Raw genomic sequence first — 27,006 nt, 5'->3', positions numbered from 1 at the left:
CAGTATATTAGGTTCATCATAAACCAGTGGTCCAGTATATTAGGTTCATCATAAACCAGTGGTCCAGTATATTAGGTTCATCATAAACCAGTAGTCCAGTATATTAGGTTCATCATAAACCAGTAGTCCAGTATATTAGGTTCATCATAAACCAGTAGTCCAGTATATTAGGTTCATCATAAACCAGTAGTCCAGTATATTAGGTTCATCATAAACCAGTAGTCCAGTATATTAGGTTCATCATAAACCAGTAGTCCAGTATATTAGGTTCATCATAAACTAGTAGTCCAGTATATTAGGTTCATCATAAACCAGTAGTCCAGTATATTAGGTTAAGTGCCTATCAGAAAGGCTACACAGTTTACAGATTTTGTGTAATTCTGGAATTCGATTGGTCCTTTTCTGTCCTATGGTTTAGTGGCAGGTGGTCAGTCAATCAGTCAAAGTTCAATTTCACTCTGAACACAAACAGGTGTACCTGTTGTAGCCAGTCAAGACAGGTTGGAGAGATACAGTAAGTCAACAGAACCACCAATACCCCTGTCCTCTGCTCTCCCCCTGCTGCCTTACTATGGCAGGTAGAGTCAACAGAGCCATGCTCCCCCCGACGATCATTCATTAATAGGTGCTATCAACTTTTATAACATATTATAGTGAGAAATGGCTAAAAACATGTTGCAGACACACACAAGCATGCAAGCAAACAGTACACCCACCCACACACGCACGCACGCACGCACGCACGCACGCACGCACGCACACACACACACACACACACACACACACACACACACACACACACACACACACACACACAGACACACACACACACACAGAGACGCCAGACCCACTGGCTCCAGGTCATCTATAAGTCTATGCTAGGTAAAGCTCCGCCTTATCTCAGCGTGCTGGTCACGATAACAACACCCACCCGTAGCACACGCTCCAGCAGGTATATCTCACTGGTCATCCCCAAAGCCAACACCTAATTTGGCCGCCTTTCCTTCCAGTTCTCTGCTGCCAATGACTGGAACGAATTGCAAAAATCGCTGAAGCTGGAGACTTATATTTCCCTCACTAACTTTAAACATCAGCTATCTGAGCAGCTAACCGATCGCTGCAGCTGTACATAACCCATCTGTAAATAACCCACCCAATCTACCTACCTCATCCCCATACTGTTTTTATTTACTTTTCTGCTCTTTTGCACACCAGTATCTCTACTTGCACATCATCATCTGCTCATCTATCACTGCAGTGTTAATCACTACTATGGCCTATTTATTGCCTTACCTCCTCACGCCATTTGCACACACTCTATATAGACTTTCTTTTTTTCTATTGTGTTATTGACTATGTTTTGTTTATTCCATGTGTAACTCTGTGTTGTTGTTTGTGTCGCACTGCTTTGCTTTATCTTGGCCAGGTCACAGTTGTAAATGAGAACTTGTTCTCAACTGGCCTACCTGGTTAAATAAAGGTTAAATAAATAAATAAAAATAAACAGACGTAGGGCAGCCAGTGAAAGTTTGTGCCAGTTACAAAAAGCATTAAGCACAAGCTTGGAAAGAGTGACTGTGTGCATCTGAGAGAGTGGAAGAGACGTACAAAGAGAGAGAATGGAGAGAATCACAGGGTTGCTTTAAAGTCAAAGACATCAGATAAATTACCTCATTGTTTGAAGACTCACCACCTGAACCTGAGTCTGTCCACTCCTGATATCACAGTCCCTGTCTGTCTGACTCACCACCTGAACCTGAGTCTGTCCACACCTGATATCACCGTCCCTGTCTGTCTGACTCACCACCTGAACCTGAGTCTGTCCACACCTGATATCACCAGCCCTGTCTGACTCACCACCTGAACCTGAGTCTGTCCACACCTGATATCACAGTCCCTGTCTGTCTGACTCACCACCTGAACCTGAGTCTGTCCACAACTGATATCACCGTCCCTGTCTGTCTGACTCACCACCTGAACCTGAGTCTGTCCACACCTGATATCACAGTCCCTGTCTGTCTGACTCACCACCTGAACCTGAGTCTGTCCACACCTGATATCACATTTTTAGTCATTTAGCAAACGCTCTTATCCAGAGCAACTTACAGTTGTGAATGCATACATTTCATACAATTTCATACATTTTTTTCCTTTGCTGGCCCCCCGTGGGAATCGAACCCACAACCCTGGTGTTGCAAACACCATGCTCTACCAACTGAGCTGCAGGGAAGGCTATCTATCACCGTCCCTGTCTGTCTGATTACAGTATATTGACATTGCATTGTTGTGCCTAACATGGTGATGTCTGAGACAACAAACGTTACACATTTTGATTGATTTACTGTAGTAGGACAATAGATTTAGTGGATGTGATGTCTTTCAGCAGAGAAAACAGCGTCTATTGTTTTGGAGTGCTAGAAGGATGAATCAGTCACTGGATCTCTGAAAGCAGTGCTTGATGAGGCGATATGTCTACGGCACGTGCTTGTTTGACTGATCAAAAGGAACGCGATGGCCAGGTCTAATAGTCTTTATGCAAATTGCAGTGATTGAAAAAAAAGAACACTAGTCTGCACAATCGTTTATCAACTTCTACAGTAGTTTCCCAGCCTACAATTGCATTGTGGGGTGTCAAATGCAAGCTCCGCCACACTTTTCACCATAATTTAAAACAGTTTTTCCCTGTTCGTCGCACTAAGTGGAAATTTCCCTAAACGTGCCCCTCCTACCGGCGTACAGTAAAAGCCAACACTTACAAATTGTCAGTGGCGAGTCGATGCAGAATCCCCCACTCACTGGAGCGAGAGGGCGCGCGAAAAACCTGTCAAGGAATTATGAGCGTGGATCGTCTATTCGATGAGCTTGGACACTTCAAAAGGTACCCAGAACAATAATGTAATTTCCACTTAAATTGCATTGAATTAACATGACTAATATCATAAACTTATTTTGTCCAGAGACTCTTTCATGTTTACTCCGACAACCCTCCCTGGGCATATGATGACCATACACCCCTCTTGTAGACAACACGGTTATTTTGATAGAAATACGGTGATTATTGTTCTATTGATGTTTAGTTAGCCTACATAGTAAGTATTGTAGCCCTTATAGTAAATGTTTCTTTATTTCTCTCTGCTAACAAAAGACAGCAGCTTTCTTCCTTCAAGTTGGTCTGAACTTGATTTTGTAGTGCTTTGCATCATTGGCGCGTTAAAATTGGATAAACATTCTCCATTATAATAGCCTATAGTTCTTTGTTTCATTCTCACTATATTCAAAACACTTGATGTAGACCTATATTCAATGTTTGTATTTTTTGTACATGGAGAATATTCTGTTTTTGTTTGGCTACTTTTATAAAGAAAAAAAGCTCATTTTATATTACAGTAGGCTATCAAATGATTGGGTGTCATTTTATTTCATTGTGCATTCATCAATCACGGTGAAGTTATTTCTATGTGTTGGATAGTAAAGGGTTTCATTCCTTTGATGCAACTTCCTCATGTTGTCCTTTTATTGAACCCCTCGATTCCAGAACGTAACAGGACCCTCCCCTCATCTCTTCTGCTCCTCCTAGGTTCCAGGCATGTCTGTACTTTGCTGCTGTCTTCCAGGCCATAGCCTGTGGAATCCACTACCTGGCCTCTGTGTTCCTTGTGGAGAGGCCAAGCTTTGTCTGCGCACCGCCCGGTAACGTAACTGACGTCCTGTACGGGAACTACACGGGAGCTTCCCTGGAGGAGGTGCTGCCGTTCTTTAAACCGGCGAATGGGCCCATGGTGGTGCGGACGGCGGAGGGCAAACAGTGGGAGCTCAGCACCTGCCAGCGAACCCAGCGGATTAACCCCACAGACTTTACCTACGAGCAGCTCGTCAACAGGACGACAGAGAAGTGCGACAGGAACTACCATTACGTGTACGACCACAGCGAGGTGTATCAGAGCATCGTGACAGACTGGGACCTAGTGTGTGACAGGGAATGGCTGGCCAAGCTGTGTCAGCCCACTTTTATGATGGGTGTGCTGGTCGGAGCGCTGGTGTTCGGGGACATAGCTGATAGGTAAGAGGAGCTTTCCCCACCTACCTATTCCCAAATATGGGGAATGTGTCTGCCCCCTGCTGTGCCCCTGTACCCTGTCCCGCCCTGGCTGTGCCCCTGTACCCTGTCTCTCCCTGGCTGTGCCCCTGTACCCTGTCTCTCCCTGGCTGTGCCCCTGTACCCTGTCCCTCCCTGGCTGTGCCCCTGTACCCTGTCTCTCCCTGGCTGTGCCCCTGTACCCCGTCCCTCCCTGGCTGTGCCCCTGTGCCCTGTCCCTCCCTGGCTGTGCCCCTGTGCCCTGTACCCCCTTGCTGTGCCCCTGTACCCTGTCTCTCCCTGGCTGTGCCCCTGTACCCTGTCCCTCCCTGGCTGTGCCCCTGTACTATTTTCCTCCCTGGTGGTGCCCCTGTGCCCCATACCTCCCTGGCTGTGCCCCTGTGCCCTGTACCTCCCTGGCTGTGCCCCTGTGCCCTGTACCCCCTTGCTGTGCCCCTGTGCCCTGTCCCCCCTTGCTGTGCCCCTGTGCCCTGTCCCTCCCTGGCTGTGCCCCTGTTCCTCCCTGGCTGTGCCCCTGTGCCCTGTCTCTCCCTGGCTGTGCCCCTGTGCCCTGTACCCCCCTGGCTGTGCCCCTGTCCCTCTCTGGCTGTGCCCCTGTGCCCTGTTCCTCCCTGGCTGTGCCCCTGTGTCCTGTACCTCCCTGGCTGTGCCCTGTACCCCCCTGGCTGTGCCCCTGTGCCCTGTCCCTCCCTGGCTGTGCCCCTGTTCCTCCCTGGCTGTGCCCCTGTGCCCTGTTCCTCCCTAGCTGTGCCCCTGTGTCCTGTACCTCCCTGGCTGCGCCCCGTGCCCTGTACCTCCCTGGCTGTGCCCCTGTCCCTCCCTGGCTGTGCCCCTGTCCCTCCCTGGCTGTGCCCCTGTGCCGCACAGCGCAGGGAAAGCTGTGACACACTGGTCTGGAAAGGAGGCCATTTGTTAATGCAATATTCACTCAGAAATTCTCTTGTTTGGAATTGAAAATCCAACAGTTGTAATGGAAGGGGGCGGTGCTTGGGGGCTGTGAGTGTTTTGAGTGAGAAAGGAACAGAGAGCCAACCAGTAAAAGCACAGCCCCCTTAATCAATTTGTAAGTCGCTCTGGATAAGAGCGTCTGCTAAATGACTTAAATGTAAATGTAAATCAACACATTGTGCCGACAACATCAAAGGGCCATTCTGGACTCTGAAGTCAGGAGGACTTTGAGAGCTAGGTGTTACCCAGACTATCCTGAAAGGCCCAGGGGATATAGATCTACTGAGGGAAAGATAGAGGGATAGATGGCATGGAGGTCTATTTCAAGGGATGAGTGCAATATGAGGAGTGCAGAGGTGAAGGGTGAGGAGGGTGTAGGTTAGGGTTTATGGGCCTGGTGTTAGGGTTTATGGGCCTGGTGTTAGGGATGAGGGTTTATGGGCCTTGTGTTAGAGGTGAGGGTTTATGGGCCTGGTGTTAGGGTTTATGGGCCTGGTGTTAGGGGTGAGGGTTTATGGGCCTTGTGTTAGAGGTGAGGGTTTATGGGCCTGGTGTTAGGGTTTATGGGCCTGGTGTTAGGGGTGAGGGTTTATGGGCCTTGTGTTAGAGGTGATGGTTTATGGGCCTGGTGTTAGGGTTTATGGGCCTGGTGTTAGGGATGAGGGTTTATGGGCCTTGTGTTAGAGGTGAGGGTTTATGGGCCTGGTGTGAGGGGTGAGGGTTTATGGGCCTGGTGTTAGGGGTGAGGGTTTATGGGCCTGGTGTTAGAGGTGAGGGTTTATGGGCCTGGTGTTAGGGGTGAGGGTGTATGGGCCTGGTGTTAGGGGTGATGGTTTATGGGCCTGGTGTTAGCGGTGATGGTTTATGGTCCTGGTGTGAGGGTTTATGGGCCTGGTGTGAGGGGTGATGGTTTATGGGCCTAGTGTGAGGCTTTATAGGCCTGGTGTGAGGGATTATGGGCCTGGTATTAGGGGTGATGGTTTATGGGCCTGGTGTGAGGGTTTATGGGCCTGGTGTTAGGGGTGAGGGTTTATTCTCAGCGGGTCCTTAGAACCTACCCTCCTCATCTCTCAAACCCATCAGTCTTCATGTCACCTCTTTCTCGGGCCAACACAGAAAAACAGGCAAACAGAGTGTGAAAGTGTGTGTTTGGGTTAGAGGTCGACCGATTATGATTTTTCACCGCCGATACCGATTATTGGAGGACCAAAAAAAGCCGATACCGATTAATCGGCCGATTTGTTTTACATTTATTTGTAATAATGACAATTACAACAATACTGAATGAACACTTATTTTAACTTAATATAATACATTAATCAATTTAGCCTCAAATAAATAATGAAACATGTTCAATTTGGTTTAAATAATGCAAAAACAAAGTGTTGGAGAAGAAAGTAAAAATGTAATATGTGCCATGTAAGAAAGCTAATGTTTAAGTTCCTTGCTCAGAACATGAGAACATATGAAAGCTGGTGGTTCCTTTTAACATGAGTCTTCAATATTCCCAGGTAAGAAGTTTTAGGTTGTCGTTATTATAGGAATTATAGGACTATTTCTCTCTATACGATTTGTTTTTCATATACCTTTGACCATTGGATGTTCTTATAGGCACTTTAGTATTGCCAGTGTAACAGTATAGCTTCCGTCCCTCTCCTCGCTCCTACCTGGGCTCGAACCAGGAACACATCGACAACAGCCACCCTCGAAGCAGCGTTGCCCATGCAGAGCAAGGGGAACAACTACTCCAAGTCTCAGAGCGAGTGACGTTTGAAACGCTATTAGCGCGCACCCGCTAACTAGCTAGCCATTTCACATCGGTTACACCAGCCTAATCTTGGGAGTTGATATGCTTGAAGTCATAAACAGCGCAATGCTTGAAGCACAGCGAAGAGCTCCTGGCAAAACGCATGAAAGTGAATGCTTACGAGCCTGCTGGTGCCTACCACCGCTCAGTCAGACTGCTCTATCAAATCATAGACTTAATTATAATATAATAAACACAGAAATACGAGCCTTAGGTCATTAATATGGTCGAATCCGGAAACTATCATCTCGAAAACAAAACGTTTTTCCTTTCAGTGAAATACGGAACCGTCCCGTATTTTATCTAACGGGTGGCATCCCTAAGTCTAAATATTCCTGTTACATTGCACAACCTTCAATGTTATGTCATAATTACGTAAAATTCTGGCAAATTAGTTCGCAACGAGCCAGGCGGCCCAAACTGTTGCATATACCCTGACTCTGCGTGCAATGAACGCAAGAGAAGTGACACATTTCACCTGGTTAACATTGCCTGCTAACCTGGATTTCTTTTAGCTAAATATGCAGGTTTAAAAATATATACTTCTGTGTATTGATTTTAAGAAAGGCATTGATGTTTCTGGTTAGGTACAGTCGTGCAACGATTGTGCTTTTTTCGCAAATGCGCTTTTGTTAAATCATCCCCCGTTTGGCGAAGTCGGCGGTCTTTGTTAGGAGGAAATAGTCTTCACAGTTCGCAACGAGCCAGGCGGCCCAAACTGCTGCATATACCCTGACTCTGTTGCAAGAGAAGTGACACATTTTCCCTAGTTAAAAGAAATTCATGTTAGCAGGCAATATTAACTAAATATGCAGGTTTAAAAATATATACTTGTGTATTGATTTTAAGAAAGGCATTGATGTTTATGGTTGGAGCAACGTGTACCTAAGCGATTATATGCAACGCAGGACAGGCTAGATAAACTAGTAATATCATCAACCATGTGTAGTTAACTAGTGATTATGATTGATTGATTGTTTTTTATAAGATAAGTTTAATGCTAGCTAGCAACTTACCTTGGCTTCTTACTGCATTCGCGTAACAGGCAGGCTCCATGTGGAGTGCAATGTAAAGCAGGTGGTTAGAGCGTTGGACTAGTTAACCGTAAGGTTGCAAGATTGAATCCCCGAGCTGACAAGGTAAAAATCTGTGGTTCTGTCCCTGAACAAGGAAGTTAACCCACCGTTCCTAGGCCGTCATTGAAAATAAGAATGTGTTCTTAACTGACTTGCCTAGTTAAATAAAGGTGTAAAAAAAAAAGATAGAAAATAAATAAATCGGCGTACAAAAATACCGATTTCCGATTGTTAAGAAAACGTGAAATCGGCCATAATTAATCGGCCATTCCGATTAATCGGTCGACCTCTAGTTTGGGTAACAGTGTGTGTGTGGGTTCAGAGAGGCTTTTCCGTGAGTGAATCTGACACTACAGGGTAACAGCCAGTCGACAGCCAGAGAGACAGTTTAAAGACAGTTTAAGACTCTTGGTACAGTGTGGACATACAAGACCCCTGGCAGGATAACACCCAGTTGTCCAGACAGGAAAGGAGAGGCCTGCCAAAGCTAGAAGAGGTATCTGGATCCAGCTACAGCTAGGTCCCTAGCCTGAGTCATGGTCTAGGTGTCCACTATTTAGAGAATGGGGCACTCAGTTGAACCCTCATGCCCACAAACCCATTCCCTGAGCTGGGACTGAGGGGTGAGGGTGTGCCTACCTGGGCTGTATCATTATGGGCTTTTGGATAGTTTTTTAGGCCGTTTTTGAGATTCTAATAAGGCATTTTAGCCTCTTATTTGTGACTGATAGTGATGACCCATGCAGAAGAGTGGCGGCCTGTGGTGTTGTGAAACTGTTTGTGTTGTGGATTGGAACCTATATATTACCAGTTCAAAGTTCCATAGTGTGTTCACTTTGAATGTTGTCGCTATGCATTATATGCTGCTTGTGTGTACTATGGCTGGACAACCTTGTGGTACCAGTCAATATGGTGGGGTATAGGACAGCATGGCATTAAGAGATCACATCCTATTCAGTGACGAGATAGATTGTTTCGTAGTTAGACAGACTACTAGACTACTTCCATGCTCATACACTGGGGCAGTATGAATGTGGCTGACCCTGTGCTGCTCCCAACTTGTGGTCTGTCTAACAATATTTTAACCAATATTTGTTCTGTTCTAGATCAATGCCTTGAGTCGCATGAAGTCACGTACTCACACAACAAACAAACCGACTCAATCACAACTTCTGTGTGTGCAATTCCCAGTCAGCAATACAATACTTCTTATTTTGCGCTCACATCATATGAGCTTGTGTGACGTTGAATAGTTTTCTCTCAACTTTTCCCATGTCGTCAGATACAGTAGATAGCAGAGAGCCTTTTTTATAAATACATGAAGTATGTCTCTTCCTCTACAACAGGGGTGTCAAACAGACGGCCAAGCGGGCGGTTTGAGTAAAAGTGTACTCAAAATTACTAAAACCAAATCCAAACTGTGTAGAAATGATAATTGACCTACATTCACACAGTGTTGAGTGTGTCCAGCTCGATAATAATAACTGATATGACAGTCCGGGAGCATCGAAAATTCCTAAAACGATGGATAAAGGACTGTTTTCTGACTGAATGTGGCCCCCATGGCAAAATGAGTTTGACAACCCTGCTCTAGAACTTATGGCTCAGTCAGGATGACAGTCAGCCACAACAGAGGCCTTGGTGCAACTGTACACCCTAACAAGTAATCCTAACTTTTCACATTCTCTCTCTCCCTCTCTCTCTCTCCCTCTCTCTCTCTCTCTCCTCTGTCTCTTTCTCTCCTCTGTCTCTCAGGGTTGGCAGACGGAGGATCCTGATGATCACCAGCCTGTGCCAGTTTGTGTTTGGTGTAAGCGTGGCATTTACGGGGAACTACTACCTATTCATGTTCATACGCTTCCTGCTCGCCATGGTGAGTGTGTGTGTGGAGAGGAATGTAGTGTAAGGAGACACTCAATAAAATATTCTCTTATGGAGAAACTTTACTTGACATTTCAAACTAATCTCCCATAGACGTACTGTGAGTTCTTGATTTATGCAGAAGTCAAGTTCAGGAATGCAGTTATATTCATACATTAGTTAGTATTCATACAGTATTTGTATTTGTCAGTATTAGATTGTGTCTAAAAGTAATGGCAGGTTGTACTGGAGGGAAAGGGTTGTTAATATTAGCAGGCCACAAGGCTATAAAATGTTGCTTACATAGTAGGTCCTATGTTGTGCCCAGACACCCACCCTCCCTGTGCTGCTCATAACAGAACACATATACACACATTCTCAGTCTTACAGCCAGGTGTCTGTTCAACCGTACATCCTCTCTGACCATTGGCCATATTCTGTTGTTCGTATTGTGGTCTGTAAACCCTGTAAGAGTTACAGATTTGAAAGGCCGTTTTAGAAACCACAAGCCCAACCTACAATACTATTTCCTGTGTATATATGTTACCGTGTGTGTGCATGTGTATGCTAATGCTTGTACGTCTGTGAGCTGTTTGGGCTAATATCCGGGTCATTCCCTGAGGATAAGGTCTAACCACAGTCTGCTCTCAGGATCTATTTACTAAACACAGATCAGAGGATAACACACATCAGATACTTGTGTCAGGCATTAGATTTATGCATCAAGAGTAAAGTGTGTGTGTGTCTCTCTGTCTCTGTGTGTGTAGCCTATATGTGATTAGAGGCTCTGGCCCTGTGTTGTGTTCTAATGTTCTCCCTCTCGGCAGGTGTCTAGTGGCTACCTTGTGGTGGTGTTTGTGTACGTGACCGAGTTCACCGGCAACAAGGTGCGCACGTGGACCTCCATGCACGTGCACGCCGCTTTTGCCGTGGGCGTCATGATGGTAGCGATCATGGGCTACCTGGTGCGAACCTGGCGGAGCTATCAGATCATCCTCTCCACCTGCACCTCCCCCTTCCTCTTCTTCTGCTGGAAGTTCCCAGAGACGCCCTTCTACCTGATGGCTAAGGGGAGGCTCCAGGAGACCCAGGTCTTGCTGGACTCCATTGCCCGATTCAACGGGCTGGAGCCTGGCCGCCTGAGGGCCGAGAACCTCCTGGAACCCGAGGAGGCTCTGCTGGAGAAGGAGGTGGCAGCGGGGGTAGCCCAGCCGGCAGAGCCCGAGAAGAAGCTGAGCATCCTGGACCTGTTTGGGACGTGGAGGATGGCGTGGAGGACAGTGACGGTGGGGGCCGTGTGGTTCATCAGCAGCCTGGGCTACTACGTCTTCTCCCTGGGCTCTGTTAACCTGGGGGGCAACCAGTACATCAACCTCTTCCTGGCTGGTGAGACTGGGATGGGGGTGTGTGTGGGTGGGGCATATGATGTGTATGTACTGTGTTAGGGGTGATTATAGGAGTGACCACCAAGCTGTATATATTTAGGAGTGACCACCAAGCTGTATATATTTACTTCCCTATCAAGCAAAAATGTATTCATATAGTACATGTAGATGGTCATGGACAGATGGGCATTCTATACACTGAACTAAAGCTGCTGAACTCTACTACTGTATATGTGGCTAATGTTGATACTGAGACAGTATGGGCTGGCTGAGGTAGCTATAGACAGACAGACAGACAGGGAGTGTTGTGTGGTGCTGCTGCTAGGTGTTGCTGGTACTGCTGCTAGCTGGTGTTGCTGCTGCTAGCTGGTGTTGCTGCTGATAGCTGGTGTTGCTGCTGCTGCTAGCTGGTGTTGCTGCTGCTAGCTGGTGTTGCTGCTGCTAGCTGGTGTTGCTGCTGCTAGCTGGTGGTGGTGCTGGTAGCTGGTGCTGCTGCTAGCTGGTGTTGCTGCTACTAGCTGGTGCTGCTAATTCAGGCTCCTACAGCGACAGACAAAGGTGTGTTTATACAGACACAGCTGCTTTTGGCCATGTGAACACGGTCTGTGTCTGGTCTGTCCCATAGCTCTGCCTGTTGACTATTCTGTGTTTACTATTCTGTTTATTCTACAGGAAGGATCCTGGACAGAATACTGCTTTGGGCTTTAAGTTAATGTCTGGGCACCTCCACTGTAAACAGACAACTGTTTAAAACTGGATGTGCCATTGGATGTATACATAGTTTTAAAGTCATTACCTTATGTGTGTGTTGTGAGCAGCAGAACTAGTTTTCTCCAGTTCTGGTTTCATTAACGGCAGATCAGGGCCATTTCCCAAAAGCATCGTAAGCACTAAGATAATCTTTTGTACATTTAGTTTCAGTGGAATTACAATTATCTTAGTGCTACAATGCTTTTGGGACCTGCCCAGGTCAGTAAGATACTATATCTTTTTTAACCATGATTCACTTTGTTAGACACAAAAATATCTCACTACTATAGATTTTTAAGCTAGGTACTTGTGGGATGTAATGAGGGCAATGAGAACAATGTAATAAGCCTATATTGTGTTTGGAAGATATGTGTTTGAAGAAAGAGCCACAAACCCCAATTCCTGCTCAGAGTAAGCCTAGCTGTCTGTGGCCCTCTTTTTGGCTGCACTTTAGATCAATTGTGAAACTCAGATGAAGTGCCATCTAGCAAGCTCTTTTCTCTATGCTCTTAAGTATCAAAGATGAAACAGTCTCGTCACTAGGACCTTTCAGTCAAATTACGGGCACTGCTGGCCTAGTTCCAGATGTCACCTCACAGAATGTCACAATGCCAGCCGTGCCCGCTGCCTTGCTCTGACATCCTTTGTGATTGTCTGTTTCCAGGTGCGGTGGAGTTCCCCTCCTACCTGATTGGCTGTTATGCGATGGACCGGGTGGGCAGGAAGAGGACATGTGCCCCGGCTCTGCTGCTGGCTGGAATGGCCTGCATGCTCATCATTGTGGTGCCAAACGTATGTACAAGTAATCACGTGTGTGTGTGGGTGTGTGGGAGGGTGTGTGAGCTAGAGTGAAATCAAAGGATAGGAGCAAGTGTGACAAATCCCTTAAAGCCACTATTATTAAAACAAGGAAAGGAGTCAACATTATACCACAGGGTCAGCCTACCCTGACTACCTGGTCTTATTTACCCAGAGTGCACAGTGATATGAATTGCTCCATTGAGCTAATCCAATCTGTCCCGTCCGTCTTAAGTCAGTCTAGTGGTAATGTGTGTGTTTTGACACATGCTACACATCCTGACTGCAGAACGTTTCAAACCTAATGTGACCCTGGAGATCCGTCTGAGACTTAAACAGATGGATGGGGGGGTAACCATTCAGGATTCATTTTAGTAGAAATGGCCTGTGCACAGAAGTTTACATGCCCTGACCTAAACCCTTCACCTTAAACCTATCTCTAACTGTAACCTGACCAACACTGGCCGATGTGTGTGCATGTGCGCATGTGTTTTTAAGTGGTGGGATTCAACAGGTTTGTTCCAGCAGCAGCCAATAGTTTTCTGCCCTCAGCAGGGAGGGATCTCCATATCTGTTACTAATGGGCCATAGAGCCAAGAAATCAACCTGCCCCTCCAAACGCCTGTACATGGCCCTGTCCACAGCAGCCGCAGGCCACCAGAGAGAGAGAGGCCTGTTATAGTAAAGTCTACTGTGGATTTGTTGCGTCATGGAAACAGCCTGAGTTATAGTACTGCAGGTGCACTAGGTCAGATTGGTTGAGCTGGAGGAGAGTTAAACTGCCATACTCCAGCCCAGTGTTCATTTAGCACTATTTCTTTATTTAATCTTAAGTCATTTTGACTATAATACCATTAAGTCTTAGTCACATTTTTGTAATTTGAAATGCTAGTAGTCATGCTAGTTGTCATATAGTAATCTAATAGTAAATATAATACCCACTGTTAGTAGTCATGTATTAATCTAACAGTACATATAATACCCACTGCTAGTAGTCATGTACTAATCTTACAGTAAATATAATACCCACTGTTAGTAGTCATGTACTAATCTAAGGGTAAATATAATACCCACTGCTAGTAGTCATGTACTAATCTAACAGTACATATAATACCCACTGCTAGTAGTCATGTATTAATCTAACAGTACATATAATACCCACTGTTAGTAGTCATGTACTAATCTAACAGTACATATAATACCCACTGTTAGTAGTCATGTACTAATCTAACAGTACATATAATACCCACTGCTAGTAGTCATGTACTAATCTAACAGTGAATATAATACCCACTGTTAGTAATCATGTACTAATCTAACAGTACATATAATACCCACTGCTAGTAGTCATGTACTAATCTAACAGTAAATATAATACCCACTGCTAGTAGTCATGTACTAATCTAACAGTACATATAATACCCACTGTTAGTAGTCATGTACTAATCTAACAGTACATATAATACCCACTGTTAGTAATCATGTACTAATCTAACAGTACATATAATACCCACTGCTAGTAGTCATGTATTAATCTAACAGTACATTTGTAGTTGCAGTCTGCTATCCTATGCACTCACAAAGGCCGATGCGCATTTCGCACAAATTGTATCTCAAAGCCATATCAAATATCTTGGCTGCAAAATAGTTGCTATTGAGCTCATTATTAAGAGATGACAAATAAAAAAATATACTAATGGAAAGCTGAGAACAACAGTAGGTGTTTCCAAAGCTATGTATTTCCCGCAAATAGATTTTGAAATGTTATACAATCAGAAGCCTTTTTTCTATCTCCCCAGCAGAACAGGCCCTAATGAAACAGGCCCAGAGGCTGGGAAGACACTTTCATTACAGGAATCATGAGGATAATGTACTTTACTGATTTTAGCCACCCAAAACATTTGACATTTTGAAACTTTTGAGTGGGAAGACCATGTAACGAATGTTCTGCTCGCATGTGAACAATTCCACATTTAACTTGCATTAATCTGTTATTATCCTACCTGAGTGGATATACAGTTGAAGTCAGTAAAACTCGTTTTTCAACCACTCCACAAATTTCTTGTTAACAAACTATAGTTTTGGCAAGTCGGTTAGGACATCTACTTTCTGCATGACACAAGTAATTTTTCCAACAATTGTTTACAGACAAATTATTTCACTTATAATTCACAGTATCACAATTCCAGTGGGCCAGAAGTTTACATACACTAAGTTGACTGTGCCTTTAAACAGCTTGGAAAATTCCAGAAAAGGATGTCATGGCTTTAGAAGCTTCTGATAGGCTAATTGACATAATTTGAGTCAATTGGAGGTGTACCTGTGGATGTACAGTGGGGAGAACAAGTATTTGATACACTGCCGATTTTGCAGGTTTTCCTACTTACAAAGCATGTAGAGGTCTGTAATTTCTATCATAGGTACACTTCAACTGTGAGAGACGGAATCTAAAACAAAAATCCAGAAAATCACATTGTATGATTTTTAAGTAATTAATTTGCATTTCATTGTATGACATAAGTATTTGATCACCTACCAACCAGTATGAATTCCGGCTCTCACAGACCTGTTAGTTTTTCTTTAAGAAGCCCTCCTGTTCTCCACTCATTACCTGTATTAACTGCACCTGTTTGAACTCGTTACCTGTATAAAAGACACCTGTCCACACACTCAATCAAACAGACTCCAACCTCTCCACAATGGCCAAGACCAGAGAGCTGTGTAAGGACATCAGGGATAAAATTGTAGACCTGCACAAGGCTGGGATGGGCTACAGGACAATAGGCAAGCAGCTTGGTGAGAAGGCAACAACTGTTGGCGCAATTGTTAGAAAATGGAAGAAGTTCAAGATGACGGTCAATCACCCTCGGTCTGGGGCTCCATGCAAGATCTCACCTCGTGGGGCATCAATGATCATGAGGAAGGTGAGGGATCAGCCCAGAACTACACGGCAGGACCTGGTCAATGACCTGAAGAGAGTTGGGACCACAGTCTCAAAGAAAACCATTAGTAACACACTACGTCGTCATGGATTCAAATCCTGCAGCGCACGCAAGGTGCCCCTGCTCAAGTCAGCGCTTGTCCAGGCCCGTCTGAAGTTTGCCAGTAACCATCTGGATGATCCAGAGGAGGAATGGGAGAAGGTCATGTGGTCTGATGAGACAAAAATAGAGCTTTTTGGTCTAAACTCCACTCGACGTGTTTGGAGGAAGAAGAAGGATGAGTACAACCCCAAGAACACCATCCCAACCGTGAAGCATGGAGGTGGAAACATCATTCTTTGGGGATGCTTTTCTGCAAAGGGGACAGGACGACTGCACCGTATTGAGGGGAGGATGGATGGGGCCATGTATCGTGAGATCTTGGCCAACAACCTCCTTCCCTCAGTAATGGCATTGAAGATGGGTCGTGGCTGGGTCTTCCAGCATGACAACGACCCGAAACACACAGCCAGGGCAACTAAGAAGTGGCTCCGTAAGAAGCATCTCAAGGTCCTGGAGTGGCCTAGCCAGTCTCCAGACCTGAACCCAATAGAAAATCTTTGGAGGGAGCTGAAAGTCTGTATTGCCCAGCGACAGCCCCGAAACCTGAAGGATCTGGAGAAGGTCTGTATGGAGGAGTGGGCCAAAATCCCTGCTGCAGTGTGTGCAAACCTGGTCAAGAACTACAGGAAACGTATCATCTCTGTAATTGCAAACAAAGGTTTCTGTACCAAATATTAAGTTCTGCTTTTCTGATGTATCAAATAGTTATGTCATGCAATAAAATGCAAATTAATTACTTAAAAATTCATACAATGTGATTTTCTGGATTTTTGTTTTAGATTCCGTCTCTCACAGTTGAAGTGTACCTATGATAAAAATTACAGACCTCTACATGCTTTGTAAGTAGGAAAACCTGCAAAATCGTCATTGTATCAAATACTTGTTCTCCCCACTGTATTTCAAGGCCTACCTTCAAACTCAGTGCCTCTTTGCTTGACATCATGGGAAAATCAAAAGAAATTAGCCAAGACCTCAGAAAAAAAATTGTAGACCTCCACAAGTCTGGTTCATCCTTGGGAGCAATTTCCAAACGCCTGAAGGTACCACGTTCATCTGTACAAACAATAGTACGCAAGTATAAACACCATGGGACGCAGACGTCATACCGCTCAGGAAGGAGACGCGTTCTGTCTCCTAAAGATGAACCTACTTTGGTGCGAAAGGTGCAAATCAATCCCAGAACATCAATAAAGGACCTTGTGAAGATGCTGGAGGAAACAGGTACAAAAGTATCTATATCCACAGTAAAACGAGTCCTATATTGACATAACCTGAAAGGCCGCTCAGCAAGGAAGAAGCCACTGCTCCAAAACCGCCATAAAAAAAACAGACTACGGTTTGAAACTGCACATGGGGACAAAGATCGTACTTTTTGGAGAAATGTCCTCTGGTCTGATGAAAGAAAAATAGAACTGTTTGGTCATAATGACCATTGTTATGTTTGGAGGAAAAAGGGGGAGGCTTGCAAGCCGAAGAACACCATCCCAACCGTGAAGCACGTGGGTGGCAGCATCATGTTGGGGGGGTGCTTTGCTGCAGGAGGGGCTGGTGCACTTCACAAAATAGATGGCATCATGAGGTAGGAAAGTTATGTGAATATATGAATCTCAAGATATCAGTCAGGAAGTTAAAGCTTGGTCGCAAATTGGTCTTCCAAATGGACAATGACCCCAAGCATACTTCCAAAGTTGTGGCAAAATGGCTTAAGGACAACAAAGTCAAGGTATTGGAGTGGCCATCACAAAGCCCTGACCTCAATCCTACAGAACATTTGTGGGCAGAACTGAAAAAGTGTGTGCAAGCATGGAGGCCTACAAACCTGACTCAGTTACACCAGCTCTGTCAGGAGGAATGGCCAAAATTCACCCAACTTATTGAGGGAAGCTTGTGGAAGGCTACCTGAAACGTTTGACCCAAGTTAAACAATTTAAAGGGTATACTACCAAATACTAATTGAGTGTATGTACACTTCTGAACCACTGGGAATGTGATGAAAGAAATAAAAGCTGAAAGAAATAATTCCCTCTACTATTATTCTGACAAATAAAGTGGTGATCCTAACTGACCTAAGACAGGGAATTTTTAATAGAATTAAATGTCAGGAATTGTGAAAAACTGAGTTTAAATGTATTTGGCTAAGGTGTATGTAAACTTCCGACTTCAACTGTGTGTGTGTGTGTGTGTGTGTGTGTGTGTGTGTGTGTGTATATATATATATATATATATATATATATATATATATATATATATATATATATATATATATATATATAGTGGATATATTGAGATGATACTCTTTTCAGTGCATGAGCAGATAGCTCAGCCAGGGAGGGATGCCAAAGACCGAGAGGAGTGAGGAGGAGACAGAGAGGAGAGAAAGAGGGGAGGGGTGGTGGGAACAAACTGAATTTCCTCCTTCACAGGGAGAAAAGCAAACCTTTTTTTTAAAGATCACACTACTAGTTTTCAGTTTAAAGATCATAGCTTATTTCCTCAGGTTGAAATGATGTATTCCAGCTCTAACTGGTTGTTGACTGATTCAGGGCTAAGGTAATCTGTTAGTGTCTGTGATGTTTTTGGCTGAGTAATCAGGAAACAGATGTTTGGAATTGTTTACAGTCTTATTGATTGCTCTCCTCTCGCTCTCTATTACTCACTCTCTGTCTATCTTCCTCCCCTCTCTTTCTCTGGTACTTCCTGTCTTCCCTCCACCTCCTTTGTTCTCCTTCTTTTTGTTCTTCAGGACATCGAGGTGTTAGCCATCTTCCTCAGTATGACAGGGAAGTTTGCTATTGCCATCGCCTTCGGCCTCATCTACTTGTACACCTGTGAGCTCTACCCAACCATCATCAGGTACAGTAAACACTGTGAGCTCTACCCAACCATCATCAGGTACAGTAAACACTGTGAGCTCCACCCAACCATCATCAGGTACAGTAAACACTGTGAGCTCTACCCAACCATCATCAGGTACAGTAAACACTGTGAGCTCTACCCAACCATCATCAGGTACAGTAAACACTGTGAGCTCCACCCAACCATCATCAGGTACAGTAAACACTGTGAGCTCTACCCAACCATCATCAGGTACAGTAAACACTGTGAGCTCTACCCAACCATCATCAGGTACAGACAGGACACACTGTGAGCTCTACCCAACCATCATCAGGTACAGTAAACACTGTGAGCTCTACCCAACCATCATCAGGTACAGTAAACACTGTGAGCTCTACCCAACCATCATCAGGTACAGACAGGACACACTGTGAGCTCTACCCAACCATCATCAGGTACAGACAGGACACACTGTGAGCTCTACCCAACCATCATCAGGTACAGACAGGACACACTGTGAGCTCTACCCAACCATCATCAGGTACAGACAGGACACACTGTGAGCTCTACCCAACCATCATCAGGTACAGACAGGACACACTGTGAGCTCTACCCAACCATCATCAGGTACATACAGGACACACTGTGAGCTCTACCCAACCATCATCAGGTACAGACAGGACACACTGTGAGCTCTACCCAACCATCATCATGTACAGACAGGACACACTGTGAGCTCTACCCAACCATCATCAGGTACATACAGGACACACTGTGAGCTCTACCCAACCATCATCAGGTACATACAGGACACACTGTGAGCTCTACCCAACCATCATCAGGTACAGACAGGACACACTGTGAGCTCTACCCAACCATCATCAGGTACAGACAGGACACACTGTGAGCTCTACCCAACCATCATCAGGTACAGACAGGACACACTGTGAGCTCTACCCAACCATCATCAGGTACAGACAGGACACACTGTGAGCTTTACCCAACCATCATCATGTACAGACAGGACACACTGTGAGCTCTACCCAACCATCATCAGGTACATACAGGACACACTGTGAGCTCTACCCAACCATCATCATGTACAGACAGGACACACTGTGAGCTCTACCCAACCATCATCAAGTACAGTAAACACTGTGAGCTCTACCCAACCATCATCAGGTACAGTAAACACTGTGAGCTCTACCCAACCATCATCAGGTACAGTAAACACTGTGAGCTCTACCCAACCATCATCAGGTACAGTAAACACTGTGAGCTCTACCCAACCATCATCAGGTACAGACAGGACACACTGTGAGCTCTACCCAACCATCATCAGGTACAGACAGGACACACTGTGAGCTCTACCCAACCATCATCAGGTACAGACAGGACACACTGTGAGCTCTACCCAACCATCATCAGGTACAGACAGGACACACTGTGAGCTTTACCCGACCATCATCATGTACAGACAGGACACACTGTGAGATTCTTCTATCCAACATACTTAATGTATCCTGACAGATGCTATCAATTGTATTAAAGTGTGTTCTCCCCTCAGGTCTCTGGCGGTGGGCAGTGGCAGTATGATGTGTCGTGTGGGCAGTGTGGTGGCTCCTTTCTGTGTCTACCTGGCTGACATTTGGCAATTCCTACCACAGGTAAACAACAGACACAGATATACAGATAGAGCATATATTATGATAACATGCCCTTACACATTTTTCTTCTTCCACTAACTCAATTTCCTTTTCACCTGTCTTTACTCTCCTCTCCCATAGCTGATTGTGGGGATCCTGGCATTTATAATAGGTATTCTGACCCTGTGGTTACCAGAGACCCTGGGTGAGCCCCTGACCAGCACCATGGAGGAAGCTGAGGCTCTAGGCAGGAAGAAGAACCCTGAGGAGGGCAAGAAAGACCCTGAGGAAGGGATGGAGATGAACTTGAACCAGAGAAACTAGCTGGACGTCAAGCCTTGAGGGACCCACCTCTCCACCAACCAGAGAGAAGGAGTGGTCCACGAAAACAGAGAGGGGGAGGGGGGAGGGAGAGGGAGAGACTCTGACTACTGTAAACGGTGCCAAGAAACCAACAAAAACCAACAACATCTAAATTCGAACAAGTCGGACTTTTTATAATAAAGTATTTTTTGACATTTTACTTTTGCAAAGTGACCCCTTTCAGAGCTGGTATCCTCTGGTTGAGCCAGGCAGCCTCTGGCTGCAGCTGTTTACATAGAGACAGAGGGAAGTGAAGTTTATTCATCACATTTTAGTCTCCTGATGAGAGCCACATGAAAATGATCCTCATAATCGGCATTGAAGTAATGTGTGCCTTCCAATCACATCAACCAATGAATTTACACATAGCGAGACAATCTTAAGTGCTGTATGTGTGCAAGAGATCAAGAGAGAGTGTGCATGTGTGTTTGTGCATGTGAAATGTGATATTTCACTGACTGTGATGTAGGGCTTGATTCAATTAGATCCGCTTTAGCCTACGGCGGTATCAGAGGTGGAATTGTGTTAGTGCTGTCAAATCCACAAGTTGCTCCAGGCATTATCAGAGATACTTTTGAGAATATGGGAAGCAACGAGAGCTCTCCTTCAAGGAGTGAATCGGAGTCATTTGGGCACGTGCTCAAAAACATTAGCATGAAGTACAACAAGAAGTACAACATTCAAATCTTTTTTCGAGATGTGATAATTAACTTCTGTAATATTGTATAGCTTTGGCATCGTGACATTACGTACTTTCAAGGGAAATGGGCACGTTTCTCGGCTCATACCCTGACTGGGAAGGAATTTTGTGACGATTAGCTTGCTTGATGCAACAACATTAACGCGATTGGTCAACAGTATGCTGGGTAGGGCGTTATACATTCCTCCATTCATTGACCAATGGGATTGCTTTCTCCTCCTTTCTCCAATATCTCTGGTATTATGCCTAAAGCGGATATTGCCACTGGCTGCCCGTAGTCGCATTAACAAAAATCCCATGCAGCCTTGTTTACAAGTTGGAACAGTGGAATGTGAGATGTAATCTAGCCTACACCTAGATTAGATTGATACACATCCTCATTATTTACTTTAACGATTCTTCAATTTGAACATATATAGCCTACACTTTCTTGTTCGGAACTTAGAACTTGAGTGGGGTGGGTGTGAAGCTCTGACACATCCAAAACATCCGCAATGTGGGTGACTGCTATCGCCGGTTAATGCGTGACCTGATTGAATCCAGGCCTTGGTTACCTCTATTCAGCCCGATAATCATGTAGTGTAGCTGTTTTTGCTTATGTGTTACATCGATGCTGTTGTTATGTCATTTTAAGTGTACTTGGTTTATCTGAAGTCCTTACAAACAGACACACACACACACACGTTTGTTTTACTATCCTTGCGAGGACTTCTGATCCCCGCAAGGATAGTAAAACCAAACACACACAGAAAAGTGCACAGTGCATGAGTTTCCTAGACGTGCTTACTTTATATTGAATCTGAGCTCATTCAGGATCTCACTGTGATACTATGCCTATAGTTTTTACTCTATAGATTTGCGTGATGCTTTTTTACATTTAAGTGTAAACATGGTCAAACCATTTAAATCATCATTATACCGGTCTCTAAAATCTTTGACTTATGGCATCAATAATTCTCTTAAAATAAACACATTCCTATTATTTTGAAAGCTTGTCAAATAATCTTGTCACATGTGGGACACAGTGGAAAGATAGGCTACACATTTTACTACCATGTGTAGCTGCAATGGCTTCAATGTGGACACAATCAGAATGTGGATAAGATCAGGACAAAGGACGCATGTTAGCACCAGGTATAAACGAGGCCCTGTGTGTGTGTGTGTGTGTGTGTGTGTGTGTGTGTGTGTGTGTGTGTGTGTGTGTGTGTGTGTGTGTGTGTGTGTGTGTGTGTGTGTGTGTGTGTGTGTGTGTGTGTGTGTGTTGTGTGTGCGCATGTGTACTTGTGCATATGCTTGTTTGTGCGTGTTGGGATGCGATGGACTACCTAAAAGAAGTAAGGGATTGATTCAATCCGTAGAGCTGAAGACCCGCACTACAGCGCAAGAGAAATTTAAAGGCAATGTTCAAGCGTTCGCATAGACTGCATTCATAGTAACTCAATCGAAAATTACCTTTAAATTTCAGTCGCGCTACAGCTCTGATCTTCAGGCTTACGGATTGAATCGTGTGTGTGTGTGCATGTGACCGTGACTGTAAATTAAGCAAGCTCCATTCTAGTCTCCCATCCAGAAATGTATCAGATAGACTTCTCTGTGTTGGGAGTATAGGTGCTGGATGAAATGAAGAAAGACATTGCTGTAATTTATATAACAAACAATGGATTTTATTAATGCTTTTTAAGCATGGTTGTGGACTTAATAAAAAGACACCTGTGCCATGTCAGATACCGAGTTGAAATGTATTCCATTTGGATTTTGAATCCCAATATTACACTTTATATACATTGCAGAAGACTGAAATATAACAAAACCGTTTGACATAGAAACACCAGATTTTCAGTGGGTTTCTTTAGATAATGTTTATTAAGTAACATTCCACCCATGAGGCTACTAGGTCATTTGACTGCAGGAAAGGGGTACCATGATGTTTTTGACTAACTATGTGAGGATGAACCCTAGGATTGAAATATAGGCTTTAAAATCATTCTTGAGCAATACTCTATTGTACATTTTAGCATTTCATAGCGAACATTTTTTTGGTCCAAAGGAACACACACACACACACACACACACACACACACACACACACACACACACACACACACACACACACACACACACAAAATCTACAAAGCACGACGTAATGAAAGCAACTAATGCAACTTTCAGGTAATGTTTTTTGAATCATTGAATTGATTGGTTGTTTTTTGTACAGAAGTGTTACATGTTAGTATTCTTATTTACCATTTAAAGGACATTTAAAAGGAGATCCATTCTTGCCTTTCTCCTAATTAATGTACGTAGGTTTCTAGCCTTCTTAATGTATGCATTAAGCCTTTATAAAGTCTGTACTACTGTACATGAAGAAAACAGAAAGCTCCTTTTACCCAGGACTGTTGCTACGATCATCAAAACAACATTTTCCACATTTAACATCAGCATTTGGCCTGGGACAGCCAAGAGATGAAATAATCATCCAAAAGTATCTAAAATTAATTGCAAAGCTCAACAAAGTCACTTATAGATGAGTTGAATATGATGTGCGAAAAATGCTAATATCGGTAATATCTCTTGAATGGGATTTGTGCCTCAAATGCTAAAACTTTAGCATTTGGAACCAGTGCCAGGGAAACTCAACCAAATCATGAATTGCTGTCTATAGACTGCTTACAGCGTAAGGAAACTGTCACGACTTCCGCCGAAGTCGGTCCCTTTCCTTGTTCGGGCGGCGTTCGGCGGTCGACGTCACCGGCCTTCTAGCCATCGCCGATCCACCTTTCATTTCCATTTGTTTTGTCTTGTCTTCCCACACACCTGGTTTCAATACCATCATTACATGTTGTGTATTTGTCCTTGTCCGGAATGGTTTATTGTAAGTGCTTGTGCACGTTATGTCTGGTGTGCGTCGGGGTTTTGTACCCATTTATTGATTGTTCTGTTTTCCGGTGGTTTTTATTATTAAACTGCGCCGTTGGAAACAAAGTTTCTGCTCTCCTGCGCCTGACTTCTCTGCCCCTTACAGAAACCAATGTGTCATTTGTAATTTAGGGGAACTATCCCAAAAGGATCATGAGATACTGCTGGAATGTCTACCACTGGACACTCAAACATTTACAAAGTATTTATAAAGCATAAATAGTGCTCCCTTTAGATTAGTGACGGGAAAAGACTACTTTAGTAAATTGTTTATAAATGTGGGGGTAATTAACCATTAATACATTTTATAATTTATTATAGACCGTTGAAATAAAGTGTTACTTTTCTGAGGAAGTGTGATGAGCTGAGGCATGGGCCCCGGCAGGAGAGGGAGAGAGAGAAATGTGTGAGCAGGAGTATGTAACAGAAATAGCAGCAACAGACATACTGAAGTCAGGCTAGCAGTTTGATCTACAGCCTACTGATACACACATGCACACACACGACACACACCCATGGACACACGGACACAAACATGCACAGGTCTTCCCTGTGGCTCAGTTGGTAGAGCATGGTGTGTGCAACGCCAGGGTTGTGGGTTCGATTCCCACGGGGGGGCCAGTACAAAAAATAGAAATGCATGGTATGTAATGTATGCACTCACTTCTGTAAGTCGCTCTGGATAAGAGTGTCTGCTAAAATGTAATGAACACACACACAGGTGTACCTAAAATAGTTGTTCTGCTAACCCAGGAATAGTTTGGTCCCATGTCTGACAGTTTTAAGGTTAATTTCCTGCAACTACACATTTTGCAAGAGGAGTAGAGAAAATGTTGCAGCTGTAAAGCAAGCTTTCTGTAATTCTACACATTTTGCCATAGGACGAGAGAAGTTTAGCAATTTTCAAATTCATATTCTACTCATTTTCTACACATTTTGCCATGGGGTGGAGAGAAACTTTGGCGTGTTTAAAGCTAATTTCCTTAAATTCTACACATTTTGCCAAGACTTATACCATGTTAAAGGCCCAATGCAGCCATTTTTATCTCAATATCAAACCATTTCTGGGTAATAATGAAGTACCTTACTGTGATTGTTTTCTACTAAAAGGCAAAGAGCAATTTTTAAAGCATGAATTTTGCAGCCCGCAGGTGATTGTGTTTTGGCACCCCAAGTTTTCGGAGCAAATTTATTTTATATATAAAAATAAAATTGTTGGACATAAAACACTGTAAAATCACTAGCAAATCAGCTCCAAGTGATTAACATTTTGGAAATCTGTTCCAAAGTATTCCCACACATGATAAAAAAATACTGTATGTAATTGTATACAAAAGTAAACAAGGTTTGAAATGATTATGTTTTAGTCACATACTATATATCTTTGGGCTACTTGTGGTCAATTTGCAGTCCACAGATGATTTGTAATTATGTTTCAGCCCCCTGACCATCCGCTAAAGTAAAAGTTGGCCCACGGTTAAATCTAGTTGATTATCCCTGTACTACATATTCCTTTTCCATATCTTCAGAGTTTCCCTGAGGTGCCCTAGAGAGAGTTGAAGACTTGGGTGACCTGTCAGTCAAGCTGTGACATGGAGATAGCACCACTTGCTGGTCAGTTTGGGAGCTACATTCAAGTACATCGATGAGAATGCAATTTCTCTGTGGGCCAACCCCTTGAATAGCTTGACAACTGTACACTGTCTGTAGGCCCCTACAACCTCTCCTCATTCCTACCCATCTCTTTGTCTTCCTCTCAATACACCAATCCCTTACTCTCCCTCCCCCATCCCTCTATCCATGTCTCTTAATTTTCCCTGGAGCATTGGGATCCAGTCCACAAACCGATAGCTAATCTTCCTCCTGTGAATGTAATGCAAACACCTCTTCCTCGCACCACCTCCAGCCAATCTCATCTACTGACCATAACAGTAGTTGTCAGGGCTCCCAAGAGATTCACAATGATGGACTGTCGTTTCTCTTTGCTTATTTGAGCTGTTTGCGCCATAATATGGACTTCGTCTTTTACCAAATAGGGCTATGTTCTGTATACCCCCCCGCCTTGTTACAACACAACTGATTGGCTGAAACGCATTAAGAAGGAAATAAATTCCACAAATTAACTTTTAAGAAGGCACACCTGTTAAATGAAATACATTCCAGGTGACTACCTAATGAAGCTGGTTGAGAGAATGGCAAGAGTGTGTAATCCTGTCATCAAAGCAAAGGGTGGCTATTTGAAGAATATAAAATATGAAGGAAAAAGGAAACCGCACACTGCTCTTGATAGTATCACTGGTCTTTAGTAAGCTTACGTATCGGCCTCACGGCCTTCGTCAGAGCTTTTGTGATTTTTTTTAAAATTAGCAGTCTTATGTAGACCTAACCCCACCCACATCCGTTCCACGCATCGAAAGGGGTTGGAGGCAAAGGAAAAAAACAAATAATAAGTGCTACCATATATAACAATATGCTTTTCATAAATATTCAAATAAAGTGTCTACATAAAATGTATTAAACACGTCTGTAAAACCACAATGAGGACATAACTTGCTCGGTAGGTCTTTCATTAATCATTGGGTACATCATACGAAAAACATCAGAGTAATCTTAAATAGGGGCATAATTCATGTTCAAATTCACAACATAACATTTCATCATTAAGTCCTTTAGGAAATAATGTCTGGAGGGTGAAAATCCAAAAACATTCTCTTTTACTAAGAGTATTATTAATATCACCTCCCCTGTCTGATATCTAAACTTTCTCTATGCCACAAAATCT

At 43.9% G+C, this 27,006-nt stretch overlaps 1 protein-coding gene across 1 annotated transcript; it reads left to right on the top strand.

Moving 5' to 3' along the window:
- Positions 1-1,598: 1,598 nt before the first annotated feature.
- LOC106607984 (solute carrier family 22 member 16) lies at positions 1,599-22,298 on the top strand. The gene is made up of 8 exons (XM_014205525.2): positions 1,599-2,878; positions 3,578-4,060; positions 9,683-9,800; positions 10,615-11,173; positions 12,587-12,714; positions 18,508-18,617; positions 20,167-20,266; positions 20,387-22,298. Exons 1-8 carry the CDS (start codon positions 2,835-2,837, stop codon positions 20,567-20,569), a joined length of 1,725 nt encoding a protein of 574 aa, XP_014061000.1. The 5' UTR covers positions 1,599-2,834; the 3' UTR covers positions 20,570-22,298.
- Positions 22,299-27,006: the final 4,708 nt, after the last annotated feature.

The sequence above is a fragment of the Salmo salar genome, chromosome ssa06 (assembly GCF_905237065.1).
Source record: "Salmo salar chromosome ssa06, Ssal_v3.1, whole genome shotgun sequence".
NCBI classification, from domain to species: Eukaryota; Metazoa; Chordata; class Actinopteri; order Salmoniformes; family Salmonidae; genus Salmo; species Salmo salar.
The sequence above is the reverse complement of the archived record's forward strand: the minus strand, read 5'-3'. Positions and strand labels throughout refer to the sequence as shown.

Excerpts from the sequence above, each read along its gene's own strand:
- LOC106607984 (XM_014205525.2), top strand. The coding sequence starts at position 2,835 with ATGAGCGTGGATCGTCTATTCGATGAGCTTGGACACTTCAAAAG. Across the intron at positions 9,801-10,614 it reads TACGCTTCCTGCTCGCCATG|GTGTCTAGTGGCTACCTTGT; the intron begins GTGAGTGTGTGT and ends CCCTCTCGGCAG. Across the intron at positions 20,267-20,386 it reads TTTGGCAATTCCTACCACAG|CTGATTGTGGGGATCCTGGC; the intron begins GTAAACAACAGA and ends CCTCTCCCATAG.